This window comes from Microtus pennsylvanicus, chromosome 2 (genome assembly GCF_037038515.1).
Source record: "Microtus pennsylvanicus isolate mMicPen1 chromosome 2, mMicPen1.hap1, whole genome shotgun sequence".
Lineage (NCBI taxonomy): Eukaryota > Metazoa > Chordata > Mammalia > Rodentia > Cricetidae > Microtus > Microtus pennsylvanicus.
In genome coordinates this window covers 91,312,246-91,326,314 of record NC_134580.1, presented here as the reverse complement: position 1 = coordinate 91,326,314, position 14,069 = coordinate 91,312,246, and the positions used below count along the sequence as shown (strand labels likewise).

Genomic DNA, 14,069 nt, shown 5'->3' with positions numbered 1-14,069 from the left:
TCCCTCACCCCAGATAGAGAAAGCATCCCAGCCTGTCTTAAAAGGCAAACAAGTACTTAACTGTTTTTAAATCATTAAGGAAGCTGGGATCCTCATGACAGTGGAAAGGGAGTGTTCGGAGAAACAGGTTCATTTCATCACATATATAAATCACAACCCAGTGATGGGAGATAAAGGTAGACCGTTGGGACCAGAGAGCCCTCTCTCATTCGCTCCATGATTTTGAGGCAGGCCTCTGTTTCTACAACATCAGAAAGCACCTGCATACCTGAGAGAAGCTAGTTTGATGGGAATTGACAGATGAACAGTAACACACATCAACTGACAAATCAGAAGCCCTCATCGCAAGAGCTGATGCACCTGAAAGCATATAGAACGCAAGGGGGAAATGGAAAACCCATGAGTAACAACTAAGGAGTAGGCATTAGGACTTTGGGGAAACTATGCTGTAGGCCCACCCAGGCCCTCCACTGTCCACTGACACTGCTCTCAGGGAAAATCAATGCCTGGGTGTGTCCAAACATGACCTTAAAACAATGTCTTCTCATCTGTCTATTCTCTATCCTTTGGGTTTGGAACATCTTTTCCAATGTGAGGCCATGTTCCAAGACGTAGTAGGTAATTCTCGGGTACGTCTTCACACCCTACCAAGTCAGGGTCCCGTTTCAGTCAGTGCTTTCTGTCTATGGTAAATCTCAGGTGAGTCTTGTCACCTTCATGACAGACCCTGTGGGCAGATGGTGAAAAGCACAGGCTCTGAACTCAAGCTCGATACTTAGTCTCTTCCTATCCATGCGATTTTGAACCCTGATTTCCTTATATATAAAATGAGAATAGTCATTCAAATCCCAGAGTTCTGTAAGAAATAAATGAGTTAATTAGTAAAAGAATATTTAAGACAGGGCCTTTCCTCTAGTACTTGATAAATATCAAGTATTATTGTCAGCAGTTAAGGCAAGGTCTGGTGCATTGTGGTGATCAATAATTCTTCGTTCTTTGTCTGACATAATAAGCAATAAACACAGAATTGAGGTTTACATGTTTCGGGGCATTTTAAATTTGGTATCTTTAAAATATACACAAAGCCTGCCACTTCACAATACACAGCTCAATACATCAGTAATTGAATTCTGTAATTTAAAAAACAGTGATAACATGGTTTGATTCGAGCTTTATAGAAATCAGCTATCCATGGCTATAACCAGAAGACACAGTTTGTAGAGGTCTCTGCACTCATTCTGAGAAAGCCGCCCCATTGTTGCCCCCAAATAAGAGAAAATGAAAGGGGATTTCCACTCACAGGAGAAAGTGGCAGACTTCTAGAAATAGAAGAAAACAGAATTTCTTAATCCAGCCTGGATTTTCCAAAGAATGGTTCAGAGAGGTAAACAGCATTCAGGATGTAGGATTCAAGGATCTGTCCACCGCACAAGGCTGACTACGTGGTCTGGGTTCCTTCCCACTGCTGAGAGCCACAATGGGAACCCGTGCCAAGCCACATCAGATTGATCTCAGTGCGCTCAAAGGGAATTCTCTAGCACCAAGTAAAGAATCAATTGTCCTTTAACCTAAGAAAGGCCACATCACATCACTTCAGAAGCCCAGGTCCCTCAGCTGTTGCACCCCAGGTGAGCTGATGGGGAGACCGAACTGACCGGTTCTTGCCACCAGCCATTGTGAGAGGCTCTGAGGATCGCATCTCACATAGCCTATCTTCTGCAAAGCTCTCCCTGGGTAGGCAATTCTGCAATTAAGAAATGAGAGCTGGGGGTATAGAAACCCTCCTTACTCTGCATAGGATCCTGGATTTTATCCCTGTCACCACAAAAGTGAAAATGATAAGGAGCTTGGTTTGGGAGCCTTTAAAAGTTTTTGGTCACCATGGTTTGCTTTTAAAAGTAATGGTCACGTGGAGTTCTGCTCTCTGAAAACTGGTACACAGCTGGCAGGAGAAAAACCCACGTGGTTATTTAGCTATTTAGGCTATTTAGTAGTGTAACTTGCGGACTTCTAGAGTAAGAAAGTGCAGTGTAGTAGTCAAGGAGCTAGGAGACCATTGGAGACAAGCAGTCTATCTGGACCCCAGTTGCCATTCAAAGAAATATGGACCAAGTTTTCAAGCACTTTATGAGCTGTGGTCCTGGATATCAGAGAGGGATAGTGAACCCAGGTTACTGCTTCTGCTTCTCATACCAAATTCCTCTATAGATGTGCCTAACATTAGTTTCCTCTCTGCGGTTTGATTTTCTGTCCCTATGGGAGTCTTACCCTCCTTGGTATCAAAAGATCAGATTGCTAATGAGTTGGGAAATAATGATCCGCCATATTGCCCCATCACCCCACACAGCAGTTCGTGCCTGAGTAAATTTAGTTGACTATGAATGGTTTCATTCAAGAAAACAATTGTGTAGGGCTAATGATAAAAATTCATAGAGAGGGTTTGCAGGCAATTTACAAGTGAATTGTGATTAGAAACCAGAATATAGAAATTATATTCTGTAATTCCTCCATTTTTTCTGGTTTTCAGTGTGAAACGCAGCAACTGCTACATGGTCTGGGGTGGGGACATTGTTGCTAGTTCCCAAAGATCAAGTCGAAGCAATGTAGACCTAGAGATTGGCTGCCTTGTAGATCTGGCAATGGGCATGTTGTCCTTCTCAGCTAATGGGAAGGAACTCGGTACCTGCTACCAGGTAGGTGTGGCTTCTGGGGCTGGGCTGCAGCTTTGGGCTTTGTTTGGGCTTTGGGCTTTGGGCCTGGGCTAGTAATATTTTTCATTATCATCCTCCCCCAACCAGCTGGTGAGTCCATGTGGAATACTGGTCATTAGATTAGGAAATAAACAAGAACAGAGTGATTGTATTTTATACAGAGAAAAGTATGTGTATTTATTGGGTGATTTTTATATACTGGTCATCCTTCAAGAGGAAACAGCAGCTTCTCTTTATTGAGCACTGAAAGATCATTCATTTACTCCAAAAATATTTCTCTGCTGCCTTTACTCTGTTTGTGCTAGATATAATGGGAGATTTAAAAGGTGAACAGAAACAGTCACTTTAAAACACTATTTACTCAAAATAAAAACCTATAGAAACTGATGTATTCCCTTTACAGAGAGGTTATACTCCCAATGGAACCTAAGGTGATCCCTTAAAATGTATTTTTTTCAAGTCACATGTTTTCTTATTTCATAAACTGTAAACTTCAATAGAACTCCCCAGGAAAGCCTTCAGTTTTCACCTACCATTTGCCACGAAATCAGAAGTCTTCTCTTTTATAGCCATGTTAACATTGCAAAACATCATGTATTCTCTTTTTTCTTGAATTTTATTAATATTTAGTCTACTAAAATCTGGAAAATACTTCAAGGGGGAAAAAACCTGTCTAACCGAGCATTTCTCAAGTTACTGAAACAAACTGTTTGTCGATCTTTCCTGGTAGTACTTTGTGAGCCTAGGGCCCCACAGAGCCAACCATAGGACATTCTATACTAGCAATCTCAACACTCCTTAAGCACAGGACAGTGAGTCCCATGTATGTGTAGGTAAAGTTTGCTCAAGAAGTTAAGAAAAGACTTTTCTCCCATGAAGAACAAGCAGCAGAGCCTCATTAGGGAAAAACCTTGGTTTTGTGGGAATGAAAAGGGCAGTAACCTAGAGAGGCACAATGGATCAGCAGATGGAATAATAGTTGGCTTGATGAGTGGTAACAGGGGCTCCATTTGGAGAGGGAGGGAGATATACATAGGAAATGGGGAACTAGGGGAGGTCTCAGCATGAGAGTGATGTGCAGTAATTAAGGAAGCTGAACATGGTCTTCTAGTGTCAGCAATTTAGATAACCACAGAAGATATGCAATACCCTGTTATTACATAACAGATTTTAAAAAATGATTCTTTGGTCAGCCCCAGGTCACAGGTTTTGAATTGAAAGACCCATAAGCAGCCAGCTCTCTTGCCTCTGCTTGGGGATATGGACCAAGGTGGATAGCAGACAGAATAGTCATTCCAGCCCTGACAGATTCACTAACCAAAAATGACAGGTAGACCAAACTTTGTCTACCTGTCAGGAGCAGCTTGCTGACAGGGACGCCGTTTACCTATCTCTTCAGCGGTTCCTCCAGTGAATGGCACATTCAGAACCTCCTCCTATGAGGAGTACAGTCAACACTTGGCAAGCTTGCCTGACAGCTGGAGGGCCCAGTCATTTCCAGAAAGCAGCATTTGTAAAATCAGGCTCTGAGGAAGAGAGCAAAGTACCCTTCTAGTACTTCCTGGCTTCATCAGGCCGAATGCTTCCCTCAGCCCAAATCCCTTGAGAAGCCTTTATGTACATTACTACTGTCCTTCAGAATCCATTAGTGTTTTCCCATTACCTTCTGAAATGGGTTAGACTGAAGGGTCCCTCTTGAGCTGCAGAGAGTTCTGGAACATCTAATAACTTTCGTGACCAGTTGGACTTTGGAGATCTGCAAACACTAGCAAATTAAAAGCAAGACAAGGTGGCATTTGCGATAGAAGTGACTTGCCTGTCTCAGAAGAGTTGATGAGGCTAACTACCAAGACGCTACAACCAAGAGAAGGATGCTGCAGCTGCTTCATCACATCCTGCACAGTGATTCCTAGGTAGCATCAGGCTGGACCATTATCCTCTTTGAGCAGGGTGGGAACATACCCCCCTAGAGCATCCTCCTTATTTCGTACATTTAAAGTCTTCAGCTGCTGCTCAGTGTCCTAGTCCTAATGAACTTTGCTGGGTGGGATAGTGGCAGGGTTCTTCTGCTAAGGCAGGCTCCCATTCTACTATCCCCTTCTAGTCTCCATGAGACAGAAGCTTGCCCAGCTATGTGTCTGGTCCCTAGCAGCTGGAACATTATTATTCCACAGCTGTAGTCATGTTCATTTTTCAATTATCTCAAGAGGAACGGGACAGCAATATTTATACACTGGCCCTCAATTCAGAATGGACCAAAATAATGAGAGACAGATTCCCTTAAACAGTGTTTCCAGGCCTCCCATTAAATGGTGCTATGCAATCTGAAAACCTTTCTCTCTCCCACTTAATAAAATCAGTAGAAAGTGAGAACTAAAATAGACACTCAAGCGTCAGTCATGAGTAACTGTCCCACACCAGTACAAAGGCAGAGCCAGTTGTGAGATTCAGATTTAGGAGGGAGGCTAGCTGGAGATTTGGGCTAGTTTCTAGGGCCTGACCTTCACACATGATTAGAAATGGAGCATGTATCAGCACAAGGACAAATAGATCAGTCGGTGATTTAAAAAGAACCTTAGCTGCAAAAATGAAGGGAGTCCAACTACAGCTCGAGTCCAGGTTCTGCTCATTGCACGGGAGCATTTTCTCCAGCTGGGGAGTCCTCCCAGGGCAGGGCCCAGGTCCGTGCTCACTGTCCACAGAGCAGCAGCTGGTACCTCATGAGCGCTCACTTATATTTTGTGTCGTCAGGCTAGCTGACTTGGCTGGGAAATCACTTGTATCTACTTTGCTGACTAACAAATTGCCATAAAATTAGCAGCTGAAAACGACCTACGTTCATTACATCATAGATGAGCAGGCTTGCGGACACTCAAACTCTCACAAGGCAAAACCCACGGCACCTGCTGGGCTGAGCCAGGGGGTTTGGAAAGAACCCCTTTCTGAGTTTTTCTGAGTTATTAACAGGACCCAACTTTTCATGTTGTAGGTTTATTGTTCTGAGGTCCTATTTCCTTGCTGGGCTCAGGCTGCTAGCAGAGTGTGCCTACAATCCTTTCACACGAGCCCTTCACCTTCAAAGCATCATGTTCTTATGATTCAGATCTCTCCAACTTCCTCTTCTGCCTCTGCAAAGGAAAACAACAAACAGAAAGCCCATGCCTTTCTCCAGGTTCAGTTCAAATGGCTAACAGCTTTCCTTGCACATGCATAACGCAATTTCCATTAGCATAATCTCAGAAATAAATCGAGGGTCCTCCGGAACCTTCTAGAATAATGTTTAACACATCACTAGTATTGTTTTCTCCTCTAGTATACCCTGTGGATCCCAAATTAGTCCTAAACAAAATCCACACTGTTCATCATGGTGAGAGTATGCTCAGCACAAGAAAACATTCTATATCAAGGCTTTCGGAGCACTTCCTAAGTCAGGCATGGACTTTGGTTGAGCAGTTTATGAAGTTTGCAATAAGCCATCCTGGAAAGGCTGGGAACCACCACCTATAAGGCAGCTTGCTTTCCAAAGCCAGTCCATTTAGATGAGGCTCTTATCCCAAAGACTGACAGCCTCCACATGTTTGGTACCTTTCTGTTTGCTAGATATAAAATGAAGGCTGTAGGGGTAATGCATTCTCAGGGTATAGCCAATTCTCCAATATAACTACTCATCCTTGAATTTATAAGCAGAGAGAGCTGGAACAATCCCCCAGTGACTACATTTACTTAATGGCAGTAGAGGAATAGCGTCTAAGTTTGTGTGCATCAAAATAAACAAATAATAAGTGGAGCCCTTGATGTCACCTGCAAATGCCTCATACAGTCATGCAAGGTGCAGTTGGAAGCCAACCAGAGAATCTCAAACCTTTTAACCTAAGTATATAGAGTGAAAGGGGCTACAGAAATATCCAGGGCATCCCAGGGAGAAGGCAAGATTCATATTCCAATAAAGATCCTCAAAGACTTTGCCCTTTTAGCATCAATTCTCAACTGTGATGTGTGTCTGCCCCCAGCCCAGGACATTTGGCAATGTCAGAAGGCCTTGTTAATTGTTAGGATTGGGATGTGCTCACGGATACATAATAGGTACAGGACAGGGATGTCACTCACAATAGTACCCAGGTTAGCTCTCCCACCAAGGTAGCAGTACCAAAATCTCAATAAGACTGAGGTTAAGAATCTTGACTGCAGGGTATCCTGGAGCTTATGAACCTGCCATTTGCCTTCAGCAACGATCCCGAGTCACCACCCAGACATATAGCTGTTGAGTAGCCATTCATGTTTTTCCTGGCTAGTGAGTAGTAAAAGCTTCTGGCATTATGACTCTGCTTTTGAACTCCAGGGAAAGCTGGATGCAAGTACTTAAGGAAGTAAAGGGAAGGGTGTAAGATATTTTATCCCAGAGCAGAAGGGATTTAAGAGCTGGAGCAGTGACAGTCTCAAGTAAGACATACTGGGTCTCTGAGAGTGTCTGAGCAGTGGGGAGTGACCAGCCAGCCAGTGTCTCCTCTCAGCTGAATTTGAATGGGGTGGCCGGCTACTACTGTGACTAAGCAAACTGATTCCCACAGCCCTGGGCAAAACTCTTGATTTGTTTTGGTTTCCAGGTGGAGCCTAACACCAAAGTATTCCCTGCAGTCTTTCTCCAGCCTACAAGCACTTCTTTGTTTCAGTTTGAACTTGGAAAACTGAAGGTATTTATCGGTCCCTTTGATTAATACCCATGCCAAGGGAAGGCAGCAGCGGACATCATGGTGACATCCCAGGCATCAGAAAGCAGGGAAGAGCTCTTGCCTCTCTCGGGCCTCTATAATTTGCAGGGAGGTCCCAAGGATGGCGTATACCTTCTCGTTTTCCTTTTCTCCCACCCATTTTGGCTACGGGAAGGACTGATTACTTCTCTCCTAACCCATAGCGTGCCATCCTAACTGATGACAGCAAAGCCTTTGGCGAGCCTCAGGATAGATCGCCCCTCTTAACTTAGACTGGTTTAATTGACAGTTGTGCACCAGGTACATGATCCTGGCAACTGAGACTCTCGCTATAATGAGCCCCTTTTCTTCTCTGATGTCTTTTCTACCTTGTCCCAGAATGCAATGCCCTTGTCAGCAGCCATATTTAAGAGTGAAGAGAAGAACCCTACCCCACAGTGTCCACCTCGGCTGGATGTCCAAACCATCCAGCCCGTGCTGTGGAGTCGCATGCCCAGCAGCTTCCTCAAAGTGGAGACAGAGCGGGTGAGCGAGCGCCATGGCTGGGTGGTGCAGTGCCTAGAGCCCCTGCAAATGATGGCACTCCACATCCCGGAGGAGAACAGGTACTAGAGGGACCCACAGAGAAAGGGACAGTCCTGGGAAGCCAGGAAGTTCCAAAGGGCAATATGAACATCTTCAGTGTTTCCTAAGCTATCCCAAGATAACTGTTCATTCCCCACAATACATTAGTTCTATCCTTTCTCCTTCCCATCTCATCATTCAGTCAAAAACAGCAGAGAATACACCATGATGCCCCAGCCATGGTACCTTCGGAAGACCAGGAATCAGGAAATATTTCCATGCTTTTAATTAAGATGGAAGAGATACTGAAATAGACATATATTTAATTATTTCACATGTCTAGTTTGACTTAGAGAACTGGGACTTGGGGTCCTTGTGTCCCTTTGTTAAAAGGATTGTGACTGGATTCAATCCCAGCACTTTCACTTTCTGCGTGTGTAGTTTGGTAAGCTGCTCACATACTCCAAGCTGCAGCCACTTCAGTCACACAGCAAAAGAGAAGGCCACCCACACTGCTGCCAGAGTAAGAGTGAGGTTATATGGGACAGAGAGGAGGAGCATGGCAGAGATTTCTGTCCCTCTGCCTTCGCTGCTCGGGTTGAGGTCCCTGGGGTTTTGCGGGGCGGCTCCACTGAATTCTGACACTTGTGTCTCACCGTGGAATGGCTGTCTCCCTCAGGTGTGTGGACATCCTTGAGCTCTGTGAGCAGGAGGACCTGATGCAGTTCCATTACCACACACTTAGGCTCTACAGCGCCGTGTGTGCCCTGGGGAACAGCCGGGTTGCCTATGCCCTGTGCAGCCACGTGGACCTCTCTCAGCTCTTCTATGCCATTGACAACAAGTACTTGCCTGGCCTCCTCCGAGCCGGTTTCTATGACCTGCTCATTAGCATTCACCTGGCCAACGCTAAGGAGAGGAAGCTGATGATGAAGAATGAGTACATCATCCCCATCACCAATACCACCAGGAATATCCGCCTATATCCAGACGAGTCCAAGAGGCATGGGCTGCCCGGGGTGGGCCTGAGGACGTGCCTTAAGCCAGGCTTCAGGTTCTCGACTCCTTGCTTCGTGGTGACTAATGAGGAGCATCAGAAGCAGAGCCCTGAGATTCCTCTGGAGATCCTCAAAACCAAGGCTCTGAGCATGCTGACGGAGGCCGTGCACTGTAGCGGGGCCCACATCCGAGACCCTGTTGGCGGTTCAGTGGAGTTCCAGTTTGTGCCTGTGCTGAAGCTCATTGGAACCCTGCTAGTTATGGGCGTTTTTGATGATGACGATGTTCGTCAGATCCTCCTCTTGATTGATCCCTCTGTGTTTGGGGAGCACAGCGGGGAGACAGAAGAGGGAGCAGAAAAAGAAGTGACCCAAGTAGAGGAAAAGGCAGTGGAGGCTGGAGAAAAGGCCAGCAAGGAGGCTCCGGTCAAAGGCTTGCTGCATACCCGATTGCCCGAGTCTGTCAAGCTGCAGGTAACTGGGAACAACTGACGTGCTCTGGTAAAGTGCCCTGGAGGGAGAGAGGAAAGCCTAGGTATGGGGACTCTGGGCACAAGCCTGAGTCTGCTGCTGAAGCGAAAGCATGCAGAGTCCCTGGGGTGATGCCTCTTTCCATGGAATCCACTCTCTAAGCTTTCCCAAGCCAACATGAAAATGCCAAGCTTTGTTAGGAAGATACTTTGAGACATTTAGACTTCAGGTAGAAGTCTCTTCACCAGGGTTGGGTTTGCCCATGGCTCTGAGCCTTTGAGACCAAGGTGATTATTTTAGAGGTACCTGTTTAGAAAAGGGCTAAGATTCTGGTTGTAACCAAAGTAACCCCCAAGGAACTGACATACAGGACCACACACTCATCCCCACTCTCACTAAGCTATGTTCTTACACTAATATGATGGGGCCCTGTTGACCCAGTATTCACATAACTGTTACATAGACTAAGGCACATGCTCCTGGTACCACCTAAGGGTCTTCAGTTCCATCTGAAGCAATGCTTCCTCGTGTAAGCTAGCACGAGCTATATGCTAAGGATGATAACTTTTGTCTTCTGGGCACCGAGACAAAGAGGAAAGAAGATGAAGAACAGTGAGCCTCGGTCAGCCATTCCTAGGGTTTTATTCCTCCTCCTCTGCTGCTGCTTACTGGATATGTAAACTCACCAAGTCAGCAGCCAGCCAAGGCCTTAGAGTTATTATCTGTAAAATGGAAATAATACAGAAAGATAATGCCAAACATATTTTTATGAAATATGTAAAGTATGTTCCACCATATCATAAAATGTGCCATAGTAAGGTAATCTATGATAAAAGTTCTCTCTTCTAATATAATGGGATTTGTGCATATTCAGTTAATTAGGATATTGAGTATAAAGAAGAAATATAGCTTATATATAATGACATGGGCATACACACAGACAAACACCCATGCACACATTAGCATTTTATTAAATCATTTAAGTGCACAGCTGTGAAAAAGAGTGAAGATCTTTTCACCAGTACTTGAAGTTCTTCTGTTTCACATCTGACCTCTGAGATAGAGCATCTATGATTGCCAGTTGAGGGAAGTGAACATCAGAGATTCAGTCATGCACTGCATAATGTCACTTCAGCTGACAATGGACCACACAGGTGAGAGGGATTCCATGGTGATACCATCTAGTGAGAGACTAACCATTGGTTGCTAAAATTCCTTCCCTAGGTGAGCTATAAGCAACATCTCTATCCCTTCTCCTAAGATCCTGATGACAAACCAAGGCATGATCTCATCAAAGTTCACACTGGAGAACCAGTGTGTTTATTGGGCTTCCTTGCAGAGCATAGGTGAAGGGGTCTTAGAGGGGTCTGGGTGCTCCTCCCCCAACAGGCCACACCTGGAAAGTCTTTAACCAGGAAGAATGAGGTCCTCCTTGTAGTTGTGTAGACAGAGCTCCTTCTTCTTTGTCTTTTCTGGCCTGTGGACTCTAGCCCTCCGCTCCTTCTTCTTCATCTTTTCCGGCCTGTGGACTCTAGCCCTCCTGAGTCTGTGTGCAATTAAGGAAGTGTGTATAACGTGGTAGGAAATGGCTGGAGAGTAAGGTGAGGGTCTTTTTACCCTCTCTGTCTCTCTATGAAGGGACATGAATAGTCAGCAAGCCCAACATGGAAAATCCTTTTGTCAGAGGACACAACTGAGCTCCCCAAGGTGGTGGTACCTTGGCTCATAGTCACTCACAACACTGAGTTCCCCCAACTCCTCAGTTTTCTCACACTAGATGGGTCACTGCACTTACCTAAGTCTCGGTGTTATTGGCTATGAAGTAGGGCACTGGCAATGTCGTCTGTTTGCGTTAAGTGCATTCTATAAGGATGTAACACACACACACACACACTTTTTGTTACAGATGTGTGAACTCCTCAGCTACCTCTGTGACTGTGAACTGCAGCATCGAGTAGAGGCTATTGTGGCATTTGGTGACATTTATGTGTCCAAGCTTCAGGCAAATCAGAAATTCCGCTACAATGAGCTCATGCAGGCCCTGAACATGTCTGCAGCCCTAACTGCCCGGAAGACACGGGAGTTCCGCTCACCACCTCAGGAGCAGGTGAGTCCCATCCTGAACTCCATCCCACTTCCTGTGGAAAAGAGTACATGAATCCTTTGTGTTATTTTCAGCAAACTGAAGAGCTATGGAGTCCTAAAAGAATCGCCACAGCACAAAAAGATAGACTGAGTCCTAAGTAAATGACTGGAGAGAACTTGCCAATTATCTTGGTTGGGGTGGGGGGAACATTTCTAAACTGAACATAAGGCAGAGCTTCCTTCTTCCACCCTTTCCTTCTCTACGTGTGCCGCTACTAATTGATGGAAAATCAGAGGAAGAATGTTGAGGTTCAGCAGATACCTCGGCCACATCTACTCCTAAGAAGAATGTTACTAACCCTTCCAGAAATCTCTGCCTCTCTATTAGAGACAAGAAAGTAGCTGGTGCACCCTGGTTTGTGAGAGTTGAAGTGCAGCCTTCCTCACCTGACACATCCAAGCGCCTTTGACTTAAATTTACATTAAGCCTTTTTAGCCCCGCAGAATTTGGAGAACAGAGTTTATTACGAATCATCCTTTGCGATGTGTTATATAGAACCCACTTGTGGTTGTCACTGCTGAGACAGAAGGTGACTTTAGATGAGTTTAAATGAGGGAATTATATCTCACGGTCTAATAGTGCTACCCAGGCTGGTTGCCCACTGTTTCCTTAGTGTTCAAAAGGAAGGTAGATCCTGCAGGGAAGAAACCAGCTCTGTCTTTGAAACTACATCTTTGAGTCCTATAAATTTTTAATAAGCATACTATTCATTGTTGTCACTATAATTACCACTATTTTATCTTAATGGCACTACTACAACTTCATTCAGTTTCTGTCCCAATCTATTTTATGGAACATAGTTATTTATATTGTCTTGCCATTGAACCACCTATCTGAGCTTTTGAAAGACTCATGGGTGAAAACGCATAAAGAAAAGGCAAAGCTAATCATCTCTCTAGTTGCAAAATGAAAGTCCTTGGGACTGACTGAAAGAGGCCATTGTGCTGAACCAAATGTATGAGTATACTGTTTCTCCAACTGCCACCCAAGAATTCCTCAAGTGTATTACAGATGCTATACGCTTTTAAGACTGGTGGTGGATATGAATGTTCCCCATAACACTGAGCAAATGATGATCTCTCAAACTTCTGTGAATAATTGGAAGGCAATAATAAGTAAACCAAATTTATTTGCTGCTGAGTCAGGAAAACTTCCCTTAAAGGAGCTGTGGCACACTGCCAGCAAACAGCTAGAAGCTATGCTAAGCTCTGTATAAACTCTGTATGTCTTCCTGTCCAGAATTTCTTTTCAAGCCCTCTCAGGTTTTACATAGATTTAGTTGGCCACATTTGGGCGCCAATTTGTTGCATGTAGGGGTTGCTTGTTTGGCTATCTTAGACCCAACTAGCAGCAAATCCTGCCTGGTCTTTCTTTCCACCTCTTGATTGTATGCTCTTTCAGCAGGTGGGGTCCTTCCTAAGTTTTGTTGACAGGAGGAGTCTTTCAATAAAGATCTTCATTTTGTACTCTGAAACTGTACCATACAACCTTATATTTATTTTAAAAACAGTGTACCCTATCTTGTTGTAATTAGCATGATTTCCCTTTTCCAACCTATTTCATGGGTATTATTTAGTTACAAATAATATCTCTACCTACTTACAAGAAGATTTGATCCAAGCGGTAGTGGCACACACCTTTAATCCCAGCAGGGAGGCAGTGACAAGTGGATCTCTGTGAGGTCAAGGCCAGCCTGGTCTACAACGCAAGTTCCACAACAGCCTCCAGCTACATAGAGAAAATAAAACAAAAGAAAGAATAAAAAGATTTGAAAGAGAAGTTCTGAATGAGAGACTTCTGAATCATGTTAAAATTTAGTAAGACATGGGAGCTGGAGAGATGGCTCAGAGGTTAAGAACATTGCCTGCTCTTCCAAAGGTCCTGAGTTCAATTCCCAGCAACCACATGGTGGCTCACAACCATCTGTAACGGGGTCTGGTGCCCTCTTCTAGCCCGCAGTCATACACACAGACAGAATATTGTATACAAAATAAATAAATATTAAAAAAAAAAAATTTAGTAAGACATTAGAATGTCTTCCAACTACGAAGTCCTCAACAGTTAAGGAAAAGCTCTATGGCTGGTGGTTGGGATAGCATGGCTGAGTCACAACAGGGGTTGGGGACCTCTAACTGCTTCTGCAATTCCTCTACCTCGTCATCGACCTAGAGTTGCCGGCCTGCAGGGAGCATTCCGAAGTCCAGGAGCCTAGCTGGGAAACAGAGCCTCTAACCTCTACTAGCATGACTTTTCTTTTTTTTTTTTTTTTTTTTTTTGGATTTTTCGAGACAGGGTTTCCCCGTAGCTTTTTGGTTCCTGTCCTGGAACTAGCTCTTGTAGACCAGGCTGGCCTCGAACTCACAGAGATCCGCCTGCCTCTGCCTCCCAAATGCTGGGATTAAAGGCATGCGCCACCACCGCCCGGCTTAGCATGACTCTTCATGGTTAATGTACACAGCAGAACAACTGC

General features: G+C 44.7%; 1 protein-coding gene across 1 annotated transcript in view; it reads left to right on the top strand.

Moving 5' to 3' along the window:
- The window catches only part of Ryr3 (ryanodine receptor 3), a 524,632-nt gene that overhangs the window by 328,797 nt on the left and 181,766 nt on the right, over positions 1–14,069 (top strand). The window contains exons 32-36 of the mRNA XM_075961717.1: positions 2,528–2,693; positions 7,316–7,402; positions 7,799–8,025; positions 8,664–9,456; positions 11,360–11,560. Coding sequence (XP_075817832.1) covers positions 2,528–2,693; positions 7,316–7,402; positions 7,799–8,025; positions 8,664–9,456; positions 11,360–11,560 — 1,474 coding nt within the window. The remainder of the gene's footprint in view (positions 1–2,527; positions 2,694–7,315; positions 7,403–7,798; positions 8,026–8,663; positions 9,457–11,359; positions 11,561–14,069) is intronic.